This window comes from Drosophila nasuta, chromosome 2L (genome assembly GCF_023558535.2).
Source record: "Drosophila nasuta strain 15112-1781.00 chromosome 2L, ASM2355853v1, whole genome shotgun sequence".
NCBI lineage: Eukaryota > Metazoa > Arthropoda > Insecta > Diptera > Drosophilidae > Drosophila > Drosophila nasuta.
Window position 1 is genome coordinate 21,341,822 of NC_083455.1, and position 20,898 is coordinate 21,362,719.

The following is a 20,898-nucleotide window of genomic DNA, read 5'->3' on the forward strand; positions in this document are numbered from 1 at the left end:
ACAGCAAGAGTTTATTCTTCGCTTCTTTTTCTTTTTTTTTCATTTATGTTATATTGTTGTTTTCTTTTATTTTATGAAAGACCAAGTCTCATATTTTAAGGGACGCCCGTTGCAGTGTAAATGGAGTTTCGACAGCCTAATTGGAGATCAACGCAGTATAATTGTCTGCCCGTCTGTGGCTTCTTTGGCTGCTGTGGCTGCTGCTGTGGATGATGATGAAGTCGTGGCCCGAGAACAGGTGAATGAATTTGTGACAGCCGCACAAAGGCAAATGATGTATTGATAGCATCTGTTTTGGGAGCACAAGCAGGAGCAGGAGCAGAAGCAGTCAACAGTCAGCAGTCAACAGTCAACAGTTTGTGGCAGCCACAGCGGCAGCGGCAGGACGTCTGCAACTTTTGACAGACTTTTTGTTACCTTTTGTTTGGCCATTTGACTGTGCCACTTCCCCCGAGTGTGGTGTACTGCGGTGACTCTGGTGTCTGTGATGTGAGTGTGTAAGCATAAAGAGGCAATGCCGCATGTTGTAAGCAGTCAATGCAAATTGAGTAGCCCGCAATTGTGGTCTGGCTTTTGTATACCTCGATTACATGTAAGCCTACAAAGCTGTGAATACCAATGCTTCAAGGTATTGATGTAAATCAGAGCAGAGTAAATATGTCACACTTGAAATACAATGCTAAAAATATATACGATTATTTATAAAGTTTAAAGCTTGTAAAGTTAAAAATATAATTTATATTACAACAAAAATATATTCTAAATATAGAAATTAATTAAAAAAAGTAAAAAAATGAAAAAAAAATTCGGATCCTTCGAGCCGGATTTGAACCAGCGACCTATGGATATCTACATTCTGCAAATGCCTCTACAGTCCACCGCTCTACCAACTGAGCTATCGAAGGTCGATGTGTTTGCTTAGCCAAAACGTGCACATAAACCAAACACGAAACACAGTGAGGCCTTATCAACAAGCAAGTAGCGCATAAATCAAATTAACTACTGCAATGGGGGAGGGAGAGCGAACGAGCTTTGTGTGTGTGTGCGCTTTCTGCAGCGCAAGCAAGAAATATTTCGTAGTCGCTGCTTTGTTGTTGTTGTTGTAGTCAGTGCTGTGTTATGTTTTGGGTGGAAATTTGGTTTTGGTTTCGGTTAGATCAAAAAGCGGCGCTTAGAGTGACATAAACAAAAACAATGCGTGCTACTATCAAGACAACAATTAACATGGCCACCTAGCGAAGGGAGAGCTCAGATGCTGCAACTGTCCAAGTGACTCATCGTCTGTGTTTTGTGTGTGGTCAGCAAGTGAATCATGCCACAAACGCGCGCGTTGCCTTATCAGTGGCAAGTGGCAGTTGGCAGTTGGCCACGGCGATGGCGATGGCTTCTTGGCCTGGCCTAGGCACAAACTACCGCAGCGGCGGCGCCTCGCAAAGTGTTGCTGATAAGCAGTAAAACACACACATACAAAGAGAGAGAAAGAGGGAGAGAGGGAGACGGATACTTAACAAACCAATTAGGATGCCAAAAACAACACAAAAAGGAAGGCAGCAAGTCATAAAAAACAATCCAACGAGCAGCTATTATATCAGTTAATCTATATACATTTTATACATACATAGAAGGGACCAAGAGGGTTAGTTTAGAGGGAACAGGCGAAGCGGAGCGAAAAAACTGACAGCTTACGGATAATTACTGACAGAAACACACACACACACACACACCGATGCATATGCAGCGGCAATTTGTGTGATCCATTGAGCGAGGTAAGACAGAAAGAGAGAGGGAGAGATCGATTGCCCAAAACTGTCTTGTTAGATAAGAGAATGATTGCCCCGTTCTTGCGCAGTCACAGCAAGGGAGCGAGCGAGCGAGACAGCACCACATACATGCATAGTTATAGTCTATTCTGGGAGCCCTGCGGTGCACAACCTGCCGCATCCTCCAAGTAATTTGCTCAGGTATCTTACAACAAATGTTCATAATTTTTAAGAATGACTCAAATAGTTTTTTTCCCTTCTTACCTTTCTTATCAGAGTCATAAGATCTTTTTGGGAATTTTCGGCATGCTCTCTTGATGTTGGTATCAATTTCCTGCTATGATTGAATGAATATCCAGTTTGTTGCCTCTCATAGCAATGTGGGCGGCTTATCGATCTGACCAAATCTAGCATACGGCTAACGCCATTGGTCAAGTTCCAAGAACTTTTCTCGATAATTGCTATTTGACAATTTGTTCATAGTTATTTTGCTCTTTTTTTTTTTTTTTAGCAACAGCTGATGGTTCTTGTCTTCAGCCCGCCTGCGTTCTTCCTCCTGCTGTGTTTCTCTTCCTCTAACTGCTTGTGAGTCTGTGTACGCTTGTGTGTGTGTGTGTGTGTGTGGCAGTTACTCTGCGCATTTCTGCTGCCTGATGAGTCATTTAATTGAGCCGAAAATTGACTTTGTAGTGCTGGGTAAATTAATTTACTGTCCGTTGATAAAAAAAAATAAATAAATACAAAAGAGGAAAAAATCATGCATGACTCACATGGACTTGTTGAGTCTCTAGTTCGATTCCCAAGTCAAGTTTTCCAGCTTGATGCGCTGTAATCTCTGTAATGTTCCTGAGCATCTAAAAATAGCATAGTGTCTTAGGTAATGCTCAGTTTAATCACTGTTATACTATATTACAAATACACATTGAAAACAAATAGGCCATAATTGCATCATACTCTGATTAATTAAGAAATAAAAAACTCACTTTGAATATTTGTTTTGAAAATTGGTATTTTATTTGTTTTAAATATAGCAGCAAAAGCTTGGGACGCTGTCTACGCAGTCTTTTCAATCGTAGAGCTTTCACCTCAAACTTTACATCACTGGAGCTTTTTAGGAACAGAATTTCCTTACAAATTAAGCTTGCTGGTGACCATTCGCTTTCACCACATTTTTCAATATTTCGAAATACTTTTCATACGAAAACCACAGAACATTTCATCATTTAAAGCAATTCATATTTCTTGTCGGATTTCAATAAAGAATACTTGCCATTGATTAATACCCACCGGGTTTTCCCTTATATATTTAATCTTCTTCTCTTTAGATTGCACTTTTGATAATTAACAATGTTTACGTCGACAATTTGCTTGTCTATAGAGCGAAGCTTTTTTGTCACCAACATCACAATTGTCACGAATACTATTTTCAATCGTTGACATTGTTTCATTTCTTTATATTAATTTGTAGTTTTTCTTGGATTTTTAATCTGAATTATTTGCATTGAGTCGAACGCTTTTGCACTTGAAATTATCTTATCGCAACACGTATATTTTGTGGCACCTTTTGTCTTTTTATGCTGCGATAAGCATTCATGTTTGCCTTTGTTTAATATGATCTGTGCGTTGTTATTGTTCATGGCATTGTTGTTATTTTTGTAATGTTGAACAAGTTTTCGAAGCAAAAGGTTTTTGAACTTATTTTCGGGCGCACCATTTATAGACCTTCGATAGCTCAGTTGGTAGAGCGGTGGACTGTAGAGGCATTTACAAATTGTAGAAATCCATAGGTCGCTGGTTCAAATCCGGCTCGAAGGATCGTGTATAATTTTTTTAATTTTGATTTATTAAAAATCATTTTTAAAGTTTAAAACTTTTTTTTAAAATAATTTATTTTAAAATCCAATTAGTATTTTGACTTGTGATTTAAATAAATACATAAAATAATAAAATTAAAATTTTTTTATTTAAATTAAAATTAATTTTTACGTAATATACTTTTTGGTATATTAATATGAACAGACATATTAAGCTAGGAAAATTTAATTAATAGTTCAGTATATAAATAATTCTTTATTACAACTTTTTTTTTAAATTATTGTTAAATTTTTAAAATCATAAATTAAAATATTTTTTTTTTAATTCTTAATATGGAAATTAATTTAAAAAAGTGAAAAATTAAAAAAAAGTGTAATCCTTCGAGCCGGATTTGAACCAGCGACCTATGGATATCTACATTCTCCAAATGCCTCTACAGTCCACCGCTCTACCAACTGAGCTATCGAAGGTACGTGAATATCGCCGGATTACGGCCGGAGTCGAATATAGATTTTAAAAATAATCTATAAAATTAAAAAAAGAAAAAAAAAATTGTAATCCTTCGAGCCGGATTTGAACCAGCGACCTATGGATATCTACACGCTGCAAATGCCTCTACAGTCCACCGCTCTACCAACTGAGCTATCGAAGGTACATGAAGAGGGGCTGCTTAGCGACGCTCTTGTTACAACGTGGGTCGTTTATTTTAAGCACTGCATCGAATAGTTCAATTTATTTTGATATTTCTTTTGTTGTCTGTGGATTATTGTTTGTCGTTGTTGTTGTTGGAATAAAAAGACTTGCGATTAAATTGTTTTTGATTTTTTAATAAAATTTTTTCATTTATATTTTTTTCAACTTTGATCATTATGATCACCATCATCATCATCGTCGTCGTCAGCACATTGCTCATCATTCATCAAAAAGTGTTTTGTTTTTAAATAAATAAAATAATAAAATTTATAAGAAAATTACAAAATACATGGGGTAGGGAGGATTTCGGGGGATAGCGCTCTGCAACTTCAGGCACAAAACGATTCGATAATTGTTTTCGATTTCATATTTGTTTGTTTTTGTAGGTTTTTGTGTGTGTTTTTTTGTTTTAACTAATTATTTTTCAACATGCTGCGCTTAAATATTAACACTATATACTAGTAATTAATTTAGTCATATATTTACGGTTATATTCGAGTTTAGCTTAAAACGCATAACAATAAACGATAGTTTTCTTCATACTCTTTTATTTATCTCTTCCCTTTTATCTACTCATAATCATTTTCATTACCATTTTCAGATTTAGATGTATAGTAGTTACGATTATAGTTTAGTTGATATTTAGTTGTGTTGTTGGTGTGAATTTTATACAATTACATTTAGTTTTGGGGAACAAAGTTGAATACCGTTTTTGCATATATCGATATTGTATCGTATCGTAGGGTAAATGTGTGTATGTGTGTGTGTTTTAGTACATATACAAGAGAGTTACATACGCAGTATATATTTCAATATATATATATCTATGTGTATCTATATATAGTGTATATATATATATTTTAATCTGTAGATGTTGCCTAAATAATTTCAAAGTATTTTCTTTTAATTAATTTACAAGTGTGTGTGTGTGTGTTGATGTGTGTTTTGTGTTTATTATATAATTCTTTTTTGTAATAATTATTAACAATTAGGCTGTGGGAAAAGCATGACGCTTTTCTCTAGTAAACATAGCTTAGCAATTAGCTTTTATACAATTTGTTCAAATCAGCAGCGTTCTGCAAAAGCTGCCGAGATACAAAAGTATCTCAAAGTGCGGTCTATGGCAGGAGGAGACTGCTATGGCTGCAGGAGACACGTTGAGGGGGTGGTAATCGAGGGGGGCAGGGGGGCAGGTGGGTGCGATTTTGTTGATGCGGCTATTTACAGTTGTTTCTCGTGTGCTCTTCTGCTCTGGCTGTGTTTGTGTGTGTGTGTGTGTGTGTTTGTGCTCTGTGCAACATTTCCAAAGCCTGGCTGTGGAAAGTGACAGAGGCGGTTGCTGCTGCTGCTGCTGTTGCTGCTGCTGTTGTTGTTGCGGTGGTGGTGTTGTTGTTGTTGGGGGTTGGGGGGGCGGCTGGGCGTGGCTGCATTTCGCTCTACATAAAATTAAAGTCTACGATTTACACTTAAAATTCAAATATTCAGTCCATTTTGTTTGCGTTGTGTTTAAAGCATTGACGGCTTGGAACCAAACAGCATTTGATGCTCTTTCGCTTTCGCTCGCTCTCTCTCTCTATCGCTCAGTTTAACTCTATCTAACTCTCGCTGTAACTTATCGACAGCCACAACCGACTACGGTCATGTCCTGATAGTTCTTGAGCACAACTGTCCTTTGGTCATTGAGATAGAGCATAGAGATGCCCTCCAGCTGCGTGGGCACACAGCACGCCTTTGGTACCTTCCCTGGATTGATATCATTGACTAAGGTCTGCACAACCGCATGATTCGTGGAATTGAGATGATCCGCTAGCGGAAACGGGCACTTGCCATGGCAATAGAATGCATCGTAGCCCGGCGGCGCCACAATCCAATCGCTCCATCCGACATCCGTGAAGTCCACATAGAGCGAATGCCGTCGGCAATCCTCTTCGCGATTCTTGCGACGCGTCGGCTTCCTCTGATGCCGACGATTACGATTGCCACCACCGCCCCCCTTACCGCTGACATCGCGTATCGAGCGCGACTTGTGACGCCCATCGTCGGTGTAGGTGAAGAGCAGCGGCTGCTTGTGCTGCCAATCCTCATGCGCTTCGTCCGCGCTGCGGCGCAAGCGCACATGATGATGCGGTGCTGGTTTCAGTGAACGCATCGTTCGCACCTCGACGAGCAGACCGTAGTTCTTTTGCGGTGTAGCCAGCCACCGATCCACGGCAGGTTGCACGTCCAGACTGAGCGTATCGGTTTGATTGAGACGCACCGTCTTCGTGTCCAACAGCAAATAGCTCGGCTCCCGATGGCCCCGCACACCCACCCGCGTGATATCGTAGACGAGCACCTGGTAGCGTGTCCGATTGCGATTCACCTGACCGGAGATGCTCAACGCATCGCGGGTCAACTGCAGTTCGGCCGCCTTGAGCTTCTCCTCGCCGGGAATGCTCTTCACATCGAAGTGCAGACGAAACCGATGATGATGTGGAAACCGATCGTCGATTTTACTATCTGTAAAGGTAGGGATAACATAGAAGAGTCGAGCATGAGCATATGTTTAGAGAACTGTAGATGAGTCTTAAAAAAAGTTAAAATAATTTCGATGTATCATAGAATTTACTTATTATCTTTATATAGATAGATTGTAAATAAATAAAGAATATAAAAAAAAATTCAATGTAAACTTGTACAAAAATATATATAGAAATATAAAACAAAAATAAAATAAAACAGACAAAGTAAAGTTAGATAGCTCAGCTAATTTTAAGCCTAAAAAAAGGTAATTCATTTAAATCGCTAAAATTGTGTTTTTTGCTAGAAAAAAGTATTTTTGAAATAGCTTTAAAATTGTAAAAGAATTAATAATACCAAAGTATAACACTTGAACTTGATGTTTAAAAAGGTAATGCATTTAAATCGGTCAAATTGAGTCTTACGTCAGAAAAAGTTTTTTTTTTAAATAGCTTTCAAATTTTAAAAGAATTAATAATACTAAAGAATAACACTTGAACTTAAACTTTAACTTTAACTTTAACCGAGACATTTTCTTAAGCTACACCCAAAAATGTTAATGAAATTATTTTCAAGTTTATATTCAACATTTTTAAAGTTATGAAATCTTCAAACTAGTTTTTATACCCTATAACATTATATTAAATTATCCCTTTTATGATAATATTATTATGATAGTTTCATTCTAGCCAGAGCAACTAATTATCTCACTTTTCATAAAACTCATAATCTAGCTACTTATTCACTTGAAATGATTTTATTATATTCACATAAATTCTAGGCTTTATCATAGTCTCTGAGTTAAAGCATTAATGATATTTATTATTATTGAGAATCTATAGCAATCATTTATATAGCTCTCAGTGTGATCTCTTAGTTTACCACCGAGTCATAATACCCTGCGATCTGCAAGTGTGACGGGTATAAAAAAGAAAAAGGACGAGCGAACGAAATCACACGTTCCAGTTGTCAGATTGTCAGGTTGTGTGAGGCGAGCCTTGTTTTACGACTGGCGCCTGCTGCAAAAGACCTGACCCACCCACGGGGTTGAGCACGATTACGATTACGGTACGGTCATGGTTTTTGGGTTTATAGTTGGGTTCTGTCGCCTGTCTTCTGGGTTCTGTTCCGTTCCGCTGCAAGGTGCAAAGTAGTTGCCCTCTGGCTGGTCGGCTAAATCTTAATTTGAATCAGCATCGAGCAAAAATTCAAGTACCTCTCAGCCAAACAAAAGGGCACAAGTCGTAAATGCTGTCGCCCTCTCTCTCTCTCTCGCTCACTCTTTTCTTTGGCTATCTCTGTCACTCCTTAAGCCGAAAGTAGCTCGGCTTAGACACTTGGCTTTAGACACTTGCCAACAGCAGCAGCAGCAGCTACCTGATCTGACCAACTATATCTCGATTTATCTCTTCAATATCTGAATCTATCTGGCATATTTATCTATCTATCGATGCGGCGGCCTGTTAACTGCTTTATTGTTGGACATGGGCTATAATCCTATGGAAAATAATGCGAAATACGCTTTAATAATAATTGTTATTTTTACAAACACTCACCGACACTCTCACACACACACACACACTGCCTTGGGAATACAATATAAAAGCCATTTGGCGCATGCGCTAAACGTTCCGGGTGTAATTCCGTAGAAAAATTTCAAGGTCACATTTGGGTTAAGAAAACGATGACACAGGTAAAAGGACTCACATCATGTATGTCCTTTTAGCCTGTCCTTTCATTTGAAGCTGCGGAATTTCCGCGTGATTTCACAGCGCTTGCGTGAATGATGCCCAAAGACCAAAAAAATGCCAAAGATACAAATGTATCTTTAGCTGAGCCGCACTCAGGTCGCATCTATTATATGGTTATGACAGCAGCAGCGGCAGCAGGTATGCAAATCGCTTAGATGAACCAAAATTTCAGGGGAAAATCCTGGATTGCTCTTCATTCGCGTTTTGGTAGCGGAAAGTACGCGTTGCACTTCAATTGCCACGACGATTGCGAAAGATGCAACTGCCACACGAGTCGAGCAGGTGGAAAAACAGGTCACACGGCACTAACGAGTGTGATCCTTGGGAAAAAAGTAGCTCATCTAGTTCTATATAGATTGCTATAACTAAAGTTCTCTTTGGTAAGCAGTTCCTTAATAAATTTAATTTCCGAATCTATCATAATCAAATTCAATAAAGGTCATTAAAATGTTCTCTAAAATTTCTTCAATTTCTGAACATGAAAAGTTCTTTCTTGAAAACTGTACTAAAACTTTTAAATGCGTGAAAATAAATTCTAGAATTTTCAACAGAAAAGTTGTGGGATTTTTATTCCGTGAGAATATGAAATTGAGAAAATAGATTTCTAAGAATTTTTTCAATTTATGGTGAAATAGCTTAAAGATTTTCCAGATTATGTAAACTAATATGATATTATGAATTCCTATTTAATTAAAAAAATGATTTTAGTTACTTCAATTTCATAATTATAAATTAATAATAATTTGAGTGCTCTTTTCTTCCCTAAATTTTTCCCTATTTTGAATCTTAGTTATTAGTTGAATTTATATAACTTTATAGATAGTTTTAAAACTCACCTTTATGTGTAAAACTTCTGACTGTGTTTGCTGATTTAGTTAATAGTCCCGGTCGAGGTATATTGACGGAATCAAGTTCGTGTCCCATCATTTGGGCGTAGAGTTTTTTCATTGCGTCCGGTATGATGATTTTGGATCTATCGATTTTTGGCGGCCTCTTCATGTTGAACAGCGAGAGCAGACTGTTTTCGATTTCGACTAGAGTTGAGGGATCTGGTTTCACTTTGTCCTTGATGATCTCCTTGCTGCTGTACGTGGCTGGTTCATCCTCCACGATGATGGCGGCCGCAATTCCAGGCGCCTCGAATTCCCCCAGCACTGTATCCGTATTCGAGTACGAATCGTAGCTGGAACTTGTTGAGATGGCGGAGGAGGAGCTCGATGATGAAGTGGAGGAGGCGGCGGAGGAGGAGGAGGAGGAGGAGGAGGAGGAGTGGGTTCTGGTGAGCGCTGGATCCAAGACAAACACATCCGCAATGGCGGATTTTTGTTGAGATTCTGTGGATGCTTTGTGTCTGTGTTGTTGTTGTTGTTGCTGTTGCTCCTTGATAGCCATTTTGTTGCTGTTTGTTGTTGTTGTTGTTTTAGCGTGTTGCTTGTCGTTAGTTAAATTATGTTGCTTATGCTTATTTTTGATATTTTTGGAATTTTCTAATTGGTCTGTTCTTGATTTATGCACTCCGATAAACTGTTTGAATTCGGCACTTTTGTTGCTCTTGCTCTGCTTCTTGCTTTTGCTCTTGTTGTTGTTGTTGTTATCACTATCACTGTTGTTGTTGTTGTTGTTGTTGACGATGTTGCTAAGTCGCAACTCGTTAAATGGCTTAAATGCTTTAGCTAATGCTGTAGTCGTTGTTTTAGTATTTATTATGGCCGTTGTTTTTGTTGTAGTTGTTGTTGTTGGCGCTATCGCTGCGATAAATCTCGATGATATATCCTCGGTGCTAGCAACTTGAACGATCGTTTGAAAAGTCGCCAGCACTGCGAGGAGTAGAAGCCATGCGCGCATGGTCGCTTGCAACTCTGAAACGATACAAAAACATAGGAAAATATTTAGCATTTCGATAGGGTTAAAAGACATCGACGTCGTTGCTGATGCCGACGTCGCAGTCGCTGTCGCCTGCACACACCACACTCACACTCACACGCCACACAATTCCACTCAAAGAGAGCGTGCTCGCTCTCTCTCTCACTCTCTTTGCACTCACTCGCTCAATGAGCGTGTGTCGCGTTGGGCATGCGCCTGTGCCAGAGGGAGACAACCAGTGTGCTGTCGGCTGCCCAATGCGTCTGCGTTGCCCAGTCATCAGCACTGCGTCTCTCTGTCTGGCCCCAGGCAGCGGCGCTCTGCTCAGCGAGAGAGAGCACGTCTGAGCATTAGCGCAAGCGAGGAAGAGCATTGAGCTATTTTTGTGCTCTCAGGTAGCTCTGTGAAGCAGCAGCTTCCTTAAGCGCCTGGCCCATTTTAGCCCAGCGTTTAATGGCCAACGAAAGGTGCGTCTGTCTGTCTATCTGTCTGAGTCTGTCTGTCTGTCTGGCAAATGGCTCAACCAACAAAAGAGGGCGACAAAAAATGGCAATCGAAATGTAAGTAGTAAGCTTAACACTTGCCCTCCCGCGACCCAACCGCTAACCGTTAAATGAAGAGCCCAAGCCCACAGTTCAGTGGAGTTCAGTGTTGAGCTCAATTCGACGCTTCTGTTGCAATCGCGGACATTGCACCTTTTCGGCGCTGACACACGATCTGTGGTATGCAGCAGCGATTTGTGTCTACGCTTAGAAATTCAATACAAAATACACAAATACACAGCCAAAGATACAAAAGCTAAAGCTAAAGGGGCGGGAGAGGGAGAGGAAATTAGAGAAGCTCAAGCGCAGAGCCGTCATAATTTTATTGTCATTTATCAATAATACAATAATTCAATATATAGACGTATATATTCCCCATGTAAGACGAACTTATCGCTTTAGCTTTGATTTATACACTTGGCGGCATTTTCACTCGTTGCACAAAGGAAATCAAAATTTGGGAAAACGAAAATCTACAAAATTTGTGACTCGAACTTATCTTGGTAGGTGGAGAGTTGCAGTTGGAGGAGGGGGGCGAAATTTATGAAAATTATTAGAAGTATTCTATATATTTTTGTTTGTTGCTTGTTATAGGCAATAAATTTGTGAGATGCTATCTCAAGATGAGCCCGAAAACGAGCATGGTGGAAAATTAGAGTCAGCAGCAGGCACCTTAAGCAGGTCTACGTGCCCCGCACACACACACACACACACACACACACACACACACACACACACACACACTTGCACGCACACACGCATTGACTTGGTGTGCTGCGGCACAACAAATTACATGTTGTTTTTCACATAAAGATTAACATCTTATCTTGCACTAAAAATTTGTTATATGACAAGGCGCTAGGCGCAAAGGAATTCGGAATTTCGTTATAATCGACAAGAGAGAGAGCTAGAGCTAGATCTAGAGATCGAAATGGAAATGGAAAAGATGGCACACGCTGGGGGGTGTCCATAGAACCCATAACCCATCCAGCGACGGGGGTTTCTCTCTCTCTCTCTCTCTCTCTCTCTCTCTCTCTCTCTCTATCTGTCTCGCTCTCTCTTCCCTTTCCCTTGCTCTCAAGTGAGCAGAGATCTTTCGCCTCTGATAAGAACACAATGAATATTTTCCCAAAAAACATAAGAGAAGGGTGAATGAAAATTTTGATTTTCATAAATATGCATTGGATTTTTGGTTTATTAGATTCTGGGGTTTTTATGCATTTTCATAATTTGTTTTATTTGTTGTGTTTAATATATTCCCCGAAACATAATCGAATTTCAACCAGGCTCAACTACCTGTGTGTGGTTCTCTATATGTGTTCCTATGCTATATATCTCTGGTTCCGGGGGTTTCCCCTGCGTCCAAATGAATGTCAGGCTCAATTGGGAATTTCCAGGCGTGCTGCCATTCACCAGAGTGACGAGTTACCTCCGCAAAATAACCAAAATCAACCCAACCCCTTCCTCACTTTACTTCCCCTAGTGAGTTGTGAAATTCCGCAAGCTCTCGCTAAAGTTCAAATTTCAGCCAAGTTTATAGGTTTTGGTTTTTTTTGGTAAGCGTAAAATGCAAACGCAAAAATGTTTCGCAAATTGACACATTTTGTTTATAGTTTGATTCCGGTTGCCCAATAGATATGATATACTATTGCCATTATGATGTGTGTCACCAACATGGTCAGCACTTTTGTCTCGCTCTCACACACACACACACAAAACACTCACACGCTCATACGCAGCCATAGATACAACGTAGAAGATACAGATACAATGGCTCTAATACGACTGCAATCCATATTATGTTGCCTGTAATTTATGTGCCAGGACATTGACATCCTTTGTGGCTTTGTCCTCTTGCCGACACTTGAAAATACACAAAATACACAAATACACAGCAGACGAAGATCTGGCCTCTATAATGCAAACGGTACTTTATTGTAAGCCAACAATGTCGATTCCCAGAATCGAACTCCCTCTGACCAACGACTTGTTACGATTATGATATATTATATTATTGTATGAGACAGATTCTCGCGTGAAAATATTTTGATTGCCAAGCAGTGAATTTAGTTGCTCTGTGATATGTGGGAACATTGGAAAAAACTGAACAAAAACTCACGCCTATTTTTATGATGGGAATACTTATTGGAGATTATTATATAAAAGATTCTAGCAGGTGAGAAATAAACCAATAAATTAGGGAAGTTCAGGGAACAAAAATTAAATAGTAATAGTAATGGTAATAAAATAAAGAGTAATATGGGAACTTGATATTATATACCAAGTTATAAATCATTTAAAGAACTTCAAGAAAAATTGTCTAATTTATAATCTCTGTTGATTTGATAGTCCTTTTAATAAAACTTAATTACTAAACTTTTCTCTTCATGAATGTATTTTATATAATACAAATTTTTATATAATAATAATTGTTAGGCAAGAAATTCAAATTAGGTCATGTATTGTCTAATCTAAAGATATATATCGAATAATTATTCTTAAATTTAAATAATATTTTTTGTATTAATATATATTCTGTTAGAACTTTTAAAAATTGCAGAATAATTCAGTTATATAATGCCTTTAATTCTCCTTAAAAACCCGAAATTTTCCAATACCCCAAAAGGAAAAAAAACTGAACTCAGACAAACAGTTGAAGAAATGGTATCAAATGTTAGCGACTGATTATGCATATTGGCATTGGATCAGGGTCTTGTCTGGGTCTTCGATGGTGTGCTGTGCTGTGCTGTGGTGCGGTGCGGTGCGGTGATTGCGGTGGTTCACTTCGGTTGGTTTTGTGTGTGCGGTTCTCATAAGTTCACGTTTTTTCTTACAAACTCAATTTACATAAGCTTAGCGACAAGTGAGACTTTTTGGCGGGGGCCCCACTTTATTTGATAGTGCATTTAGAGAGAGAGAGAGAGAGATGAAGAATGCACAAGTGGGAGAGAGATAGACACACACACACACACAGAGAGACGAAACTCACCTCAGTCTTATAAAGTTTCCTATGTTGTCGTATCTCGGGATCTAGACTTTGCTTGTAGTTTATGCTTAAAACATGTATCGTTATTTATTTATTTATTTACCATTTACGTTTTGCTTTCTTCTTTTTTTGATTTTTGATATTGTAAGCCGCGTATATTGATCGATTGACTGACACTTGGGTGCGCACTCTCGGATTTATAACGAATTTACGATGTTTGGCTTTGAGTGTGTTATCTGCAGTTGCAGTTGTAGTTGTTGTTGTTGTAGTTGTTGTTGCTGTGTTGCTTTGGTTTAGATATTTGCACAATTTACAGCTGTTTTCGATATTGTTTTTTTGTAGCTACCGTCGAAACGAAGGTTTAACAAATAAATCACGCTTTGTCAATATAGCAAGTATCTTTCAGTCCGATCGAATAATCTCAGTGCCTCAGTTTGAGAAGTTTGAGCAGTTTTCGCTTGCGATAATTGTATAGGAAATAGATGAAGTTCTTGTTGAATATTTTATTGCCGCATTCGAGGCGCAATCGTTGTTGCCTCCTCGTTGTTGTTGCTGTTGCTGTTGTCACAAGTTGTGTTGCAGTTGCAGATACGTATCTGGCAGATACACTAAGCATTGGCACTTTGTGTCTTGTTGCTTTCTTGTTTTTCGTTTTTTGTTTGTTTGCTGTTCAATTCACCGACAACACTTTACATTCAATTTGCGATTTATTCACGCGCTCGTCTCTGCATCGCGCTCGTGTCGTTGTTTGTATTGTTGCTGTACTTGATGTTGTTGTTGTTGCTGCTGCTGTGAGTGTGGTTGGTGCTGCTGTTGCTGTTGTTGTTGTTGTTGTTGGTGTTTCTGCTGACGGCACAGTAATCCACATATTTTCCAGGTGACAACAAACCAAATGCCAAAATAAAAATCAAAATGCAAAGTGAGGCGCACGAAACGTTTAATTTCGACGATTTCTATTTGTTGTTGTTCGAGTTGTTGTTGTTGTTGCTATGCAAATCCCGAGCTTGTAGTTGTATCTTTTGTTTGATTTGATTTGCTTTGCATTTTTTTTGTGTGATTTTGGTGTTTTGGTTGTTGCCTTTGATTTGTTTTATGTTTATGTACAAAATTGTAGTTCGTGTTTCAGGGTTTCCCTTTACAACTTGTCAGTTGACATTCCAGCGATACACACACACACTCACACACACATACACGCACACTCACTCACACACACGCACATCAACTACTATTGCATTATATAGATTGATCATACATTTGTCGTTGTAACACACGCGTTTTATTTTGTTGCCGAGTTAATCTTTTGTTTCTTTGTTTTTCTTGTTGCTGTTGTTGTTGTTGTCAAGTTTAGTTTCTTACGCCAATTTTGTGTGTGCTCACTTTTTTTGTATTAACTTGAATTTGGCACTTGGCGTCGTCGTCGTCGTTGTTGTTTGTTATGCGGCTCTCGATCTTCGACTCGATGCCCAGCAAATAGATTTCAACTCGATCAGCGCTGTGGAACGACTAACGCCTTCATGTCTGCCTCTACCTGATTCGAGTTACAGGTAACGACACACGACCCGACCGACGAACACCGACAGCACCGAGTACACGAGCCGAACAGCCGAACAGCCTTCGGCTCGACGTCTTCGTGCAGTGAGTGGAAACACACGAACACACAGTGTCTCGCTCGCTCTCTCACTCTCAGCGCTCTCACACTCTTTTTTTGGCGCTCTCTCTCTGCCACTCACACTCTGCTGCTGTTGTTGTTGTCTGGCTGAAAGTTTAACTGTTGTTGATAATCATCATTATATGATGATCACGCATCCATCTCGTTCGAAGTTCCCTTTGCCACTGGCAGCCAGCGCGTCGTCAGTTGTGTGTGCTTCTTTCTTCTCCGCACTCGCGAGTCGCGACGCTCACGCCAAATTGAGTGACACTTTGAGTGATAGTTGCAAAAAGCTAATTGAGTCGCTTACGAATTGAGTGCTGAGTGTTTTCTACAAACTTAAATGCGCGCTCTCTCTATCTCTCTCTCACTGTCTGTCTCTCTGGGTGGCTTATAAGAAAATGGAAGTGGCCATAGAACTTTGCCAAGGGTTTACTTGAACTTTTCAAGATTTATAAATAGTTTAACTATTTTTTTCGGTGAATATTACTTAAATGTTTTTGGACATGTTTGATTAATTAATGTTAATGTCAACTTACAGTATTATTATATTATGTTTCAAGGGGTTCCGTTGCCTTTGCCAAGTTCAATCAGTTGGCATCGAGTTGGAACTCTTCTTTGCTCGGGGAGTTGCACGCGCGCAATGAGCCAAGTATAAAACCAAACTGTCTCGTCTTGCCACAACGCTTGCATTCCTGGGGCTGTGGCAGCCAGCGAGGGCCCGGAACGAGCGAGACACTGAATCGCTATCCCTGTCTCTTTCTCTCCCACTCATTTATCTCACGTTTTTTACAGTATCTCGGTGTGAGTGTGTGTGTGTGTGTTTAGGTAACGAAATCCTTAACACAACACACAAAATGAAATCAAAAAGTCAAGAATTAGTATAATTTTATTGGTTGGCAAGAGGTAAAAGCAAAGGCGAAGAAAGAGAAGAGCAGAGCAGAGCAGAGAAGCCAAGCGAAGCGAAGAGCAGAGCAGCGCAGCGAGAAGAAGTCAGAGACGCCTTGTCAGCCATACGAATGACACTCGCTGACTCTTTCACACTCGCACAGTCAACGAACAGACAGTGGACAAGGGGGGACAGACGAAGGGGAAGAACATCGAGAATACCAATACAAATGCAAACAACTAAGAAATGCATTTTCAACTGCCTTTTGCCTCTCTCTCTCTCTCTCTCCCTTTCTCTGTTTGTGGAGATGACTTGACACACCCGCGCCCAAGTTGCCAAGATGCAGCCACAGTCAGACTCAGCATCAGAGTCCGAGTCTCGGCTCAAGGCAGCCAACGTGACTGCCACAAAGGTTGGCCAACAGACCTTGTTGTCTTCGCCCTCGTCTGCCTCTTCATCTCTGTTGTAGTTGTTGCAGTTGTAGTTGTTGCCAAGTTGCAAGCAGGTGCTGCAAGCCAGCCACAACGACGCTGCCTTCTTCTTGGCCACTTTGGCTAAGAGTAGGTGGAGCCGTCTATCTTAGGTGTTGTCTTCATTCTTCTGCCTTTGCCTTGAACTATACATAAAGTCAATTTGAGCTCTGCTTATTTTCTCCTCTTTATTTCTGACTATTTTTAATGCATTTTAGGAAATACCAGACTTAATAGGGTAGAGTTCTTGTGACTGTTTTAGGAGGAGGCTAAATTAACTGAGCTTCAATTTAATATTCAAAAGAAGTTCAAAAACTCTGTCAAAACTTATTAAATGAACAAAAAAATCTCATAATGAAAAAACAATTATATTAGAAAAAGAGATTGAAGGAAATTCCACTCATTAAATTCAATTATGATAAAAATTCTTTAACTTTAACTTGCATAAGAAATAATAAAAACATTGAACTAAATTAACACATATAAGCTTGGATTTCGGGAATACTTTAAGTAACATCAGAAATATACTTAATATTGTATTTGCATAGCTATTTTGAATAATATAACATTAACATTTAATAGTTTTGTTTTAAATAAAAAAAGATACTAAGTTATTATAACTATACGTGACTTTTCCATAAAGATGTGGAGTATAGAATTATAAAAAGTAAAAAAGTTCATATCTCCAAAAGAATTTTTAAAAGAAAAATACTAAAGACGAACTGTATTGTTTTTTTTTTTTTAATTTTTTCATTCCACATTAATTATAAATAAATGAAATAACATTTGCTCTGTAGAATAGAAAAATAATATTGTAAAATTGCAAATACAAATTTGTATTATTTTTCTTAGTAGTTTTCCAAAAGTGTCCAGACATGTAATGTGGAATGCTGTTCAGCATCTATTATAAATCTTGTGGCAAGTATCTTTTTGTTCTCTGATTTTTTTTTTTTGGTGCCGAGCAAAGCTGACTGTTGACTGTCCACAGTGTGGCACTTGGCGACATCAATGGTCGCGACGTCTGCAACTTAAGCGTTGCCAGACATTGTGGCTTTGCTTGCCACATTGTTGCCGCTGCTGCTGCTGGCGCCAAAGGCTGCTTAAGTAGCCGCAATTGCAGTCACAGTCGCAGTCGCAGTCTCAGTCTATATCCTGCTGCTGGTCAGCGCTCACTTGACGCCGTCTGCTTGCATCAATAGCATCATATTTCTCAGACAGATCTATGGAGAAAAACTAAGAACAACCGGAAGACAAGTATAAAGAAGATATGGAAAGGGAAACAAAAAATAGAAGAAAAGAAAAGAAAACTCCATTCGGCGGCGCATTAAGAATGTCGTCGCTGTGGCTGCTGCGGCTGCGCCAACGAACAGACTTGGCTGAATGTCTGAATGACTGCCTGACTGACTTTGCTGTGTGTGCTGTGCTGTGTTGTGTGCTGTGGTGTGGCGGGTGATTCATGCTGCGATTGGCGGATGAGAGCAGACAGAGCGATGAAGAAGGCGGGCTCCAAAAACGAGAGCCCAGATCCTTTTGTATGTTAATCGCAGCCGCAACACGTAGACACGCTGTTGGCCCCGGGGCCATGTCTGTCTCCCTCCCTCTCTCTCTCTCTTTCTCTCTCTATCTGTATGTTTGGGTCTTCTGCTGTGTGCTCCTCCTCCTCGTTGTGTGCTGCTTATTCTTTTCAACTTGTTGTGTTCCACTCTCACTGCATTCTCTGCAGATAAACAGATACTTTTCGACTTCAGACTTCTGCCCTCTGCTGTCTTTAGTCTTCTCAGTATCTGTCTGTGTGTGTGTGTCTTCTGTCTCACTTTGATGGCGCTGCAGAGAGCTGCTCAATTCTTAATGGCATTTAATTGCCCTTCGCACGGGCTGGCTTATCTCACGCCCTTATGTGGCATTTCTGTTGGACCACCAGAAAACGTTGCACAAAATTCTCATTTGCCAGGATACTTTTTCTGTTCTTTTTTCGTATGGATATCCTTGTACCTATCTGCAATCTGCAGGCACCATCAATATTTGCCAGCCCTGTAGCGCCGGCGCTACTTTCACTGCTAAAAACACAGCAACAGCGGCAAAACTAAAAGAATTCATTATCAGTTGCAAGTCTGTTTTGGCCCGACGTCTTGCAGTGGCAGCTTCATTTATCAACTGCGTCCCGGACGCGTGTGTCATTTATAAAATCCTTGGGCAGTCCAGTCCAGTCCAGGAAAAACACTGCACAGATTGTTTGTTACCTATTTGCAGCACTGCGAAAAACTGCTTGAGACAGTTGAATTGAATTCTTGTGCCTTGACCACATCCACATGGTTCAGGTTCAGGTCGAGAGCATTCGAATCCGGCACAGCAGGACGATCATGTCGATCCTTTTTGTGAGACAGACTCAGCTCAACGGGGGCGGGCGGGTAAATGTCCAGACGAGAGAAATGAGAGAAGTGAGCCGAGATGGGCGACACGGGATGAAAACAAGACTACAGCGAGGCTATTAGTCAAGGAGGAAGTGTCTTCTCTCAATTTGAGAAAAGTGATGCACTAAACAGAAGAGTAAAAGTTGTTCTAAGTTTCATCAGCTTTATTCTTCATGTTAAGTGTGAAATTATATTTTTGTATTAACTTTTAATACATAAAAATCGACAAAAACAAAGTACTATAAAAGAAATTCCTATGATATTATTATTAATATGTAATGAAAACGTTAATGATAATACCAACGCTAATACTAATATTAATGGCAATATTGCTTTCATTGCTATTAGTGAATTTTAATGCTAATGCTAATAACAATTCTAATACTAATGCTAAACCTAATACTAATGCTAATGACAATTCTAATACTAATGCTAAACCTAATACTAATGCTAATGACAATTCTAATACTAATGCTAAACCTAATACTAATGCTAATGATATTTCTAATGCGGATATAACAATGATAAGCGAACTCTACATAATGTTCATGTTTAAACTATCCTAATTTTGAATAAAACAAATAATGCCAATGCTAATGATAATTCGAATGTCAATCAATGAATGCTAAGCAATTTCCAATGCTGAATTAAGCGAATAATAAAGTGTATATTTACCTACCCTTAATACATCATTATATCTATTAATTATCAATTCAATAAATTTCATCTGTCCACCTGCAACTGCATCAATGGAACCTCATTAGAGTCCACGACGCATCTAGAATTTCACAAAGCGCTTTGTTCTCGTTTGCAGCAAATGGAACACAAGATGTATCTGTATCTGTATCTGCGAGTGCAACTGTATCTGTATCTGTTTCTCTGTTTTCTGTTTCGGTTCGCTGTAATATAGTCAGCTAATCAATTATTGGAGGGAACACAACAAAAGTTGGTAAACAATCCTCGCCTCGGCACGTGGACATCATTGAGCGAGCGCCTTTCACTGCCACTTTGATGGAAAGGTGACAGTCAGTCAGTCAGTCAGCTAGTCAGTCAGTCAGTTAGGCAGGCAGTCAGTCATTCATTGTCGAGGCAGGGAGAGAGAAGATAATGCACATCACAAAGGAATCAGAAGGAGGGCAATTGTCAAGCCAAAGGGGAGGGCAGCTGAGATGAAGATGAAGTTGAAGATGAGGATGAGGATGAAGTTGAGGATGAGGATGAAGTTGAGGTTGTTGTGGTTGAGTTTGAGCATGAATTGTTGCTCGACTGGGTCGATTGTTGTTACTGTTGTTGCTGTTGGACTTTTGTTCAATTAAAACGTTATTATTGTGTACCTCAATGACTGCCCGACTGACTGATTGACGCATTGACAGATTGACAAAGCAGTGGCAAAGCGACTTCGACTGGGGACTCAAAGTCTAAGTTGCGTTTTGTGAAAGCTGATCCTGGATAGCTGGCTAGCTGGCTATCTGTCTGTTGTCTGTTTGTCTGGCCAGCTAGCTAGCTGGCTGGATGGTTGGATGGCTGGAAAAACGTTTTGTAAGCCCGCTTCGAGCCAGTTTTCAGATCTT

The 20,898-nt window shown here is 39.5% G+C and overlaps 1 protein-coding gene and 4 non-coding genes across 7 annotated transcripts in view; 1 reads left to right on the forward strand and 4 right to left on the reverse strand.

The window, feature by feature from the left end:
* Nucleotides 1–811: 811 nt before the first annotated feature.
* On the reverse strand, nt 812–905 carry Trnay-gua (transfer RNA tyrosine (anticodon GUA)). The gene is made up of 2 exons: nt 869–905; nt 812–847 (listed from the first exon to the last, which is right to left on the reverse strand). It is a non-coding gene; the product is annotated as a tRNA-Tyr (tRNA).
* Nucleotides 906–3,481: 2,576 nt separating this feature from the next.
* On the forward strand, nt 3,482–3,575 carry Trnay-gua (transfer RNA tyrosine (anticodon GUA)). Its single transcript has 2 exons — nt 3,482–3,518; nt 3,540–3,575. It is a non-coding gene; the product is annotated as a tRNA-Tyr (tRNA).
* Nucleotides 3,576–3,951: 376 nt separating this feature from the next.
* Trnay-gua (transfer RNA tyrosine (anticodon GUA)) lies at nt 3,952–4,045 on the reverse strand. The gene is made up of 2 exons: nt 4,009–4,045; nt 3,952–3,987 (listed from the first exon to the last, which is right to left on the reverse strand). It is a non-coding gene; the product is annotated as a tRNA-Tyr (tRNA).
* Nucleotides 4,046–4,133: 88 nt separating this feature from the next.
* Nucleotides 4,134–4,227, reverse strand: Trnay-gua (transfer RNA tyrosine (anticodon GUA)). Its single transcript has 2 exons — nt 4,191–4,227; nt 4,134–4,169 (listed from the first exon to the last, which is right to left on the reverse strand). It is a non-coding gene; the product is annotated as a tRNA-Tyr (tRNA).
* A 159-nt stretch (nt 4,228–4,386) lies between these two features.
* LOC132793528 (protein decapentaplegic) overlaps nt 4,387–20,898 on the reverse strand; it is a 42,287-nt gene continuing 25,775 nt past the window's right edge. Inside the window, exons 1-3 of one of the 3 annotated variants that reach the window (XM_060803513.1) lie at nt 14,013–15,728; nt 9,355–10,377; nt 4,387–6,767 (exon numbers count right to left, since the gene is read on the reverse strand). In XM_060803513.1, the coding sequence (XP_060659496.1) occupies nt 5,881–6,767; nt 9,355–10,363 (1,896 nt within the window). In that variant the 5' untranslated portion in view covers nt 10,364–10,377; nt 14,013–15,728 and the 3' untranslated portion in view covers nt 4,387–5,880. Of the gene's footprint in view, nt 6,768–9,354; nt 10,378–13,912; nt 15,729–20,898 lie in introns of those variants that run through there. The other 2 variants (XM_060803505.1, XM_060803497.1) reach the window with 2 other exon arrangements.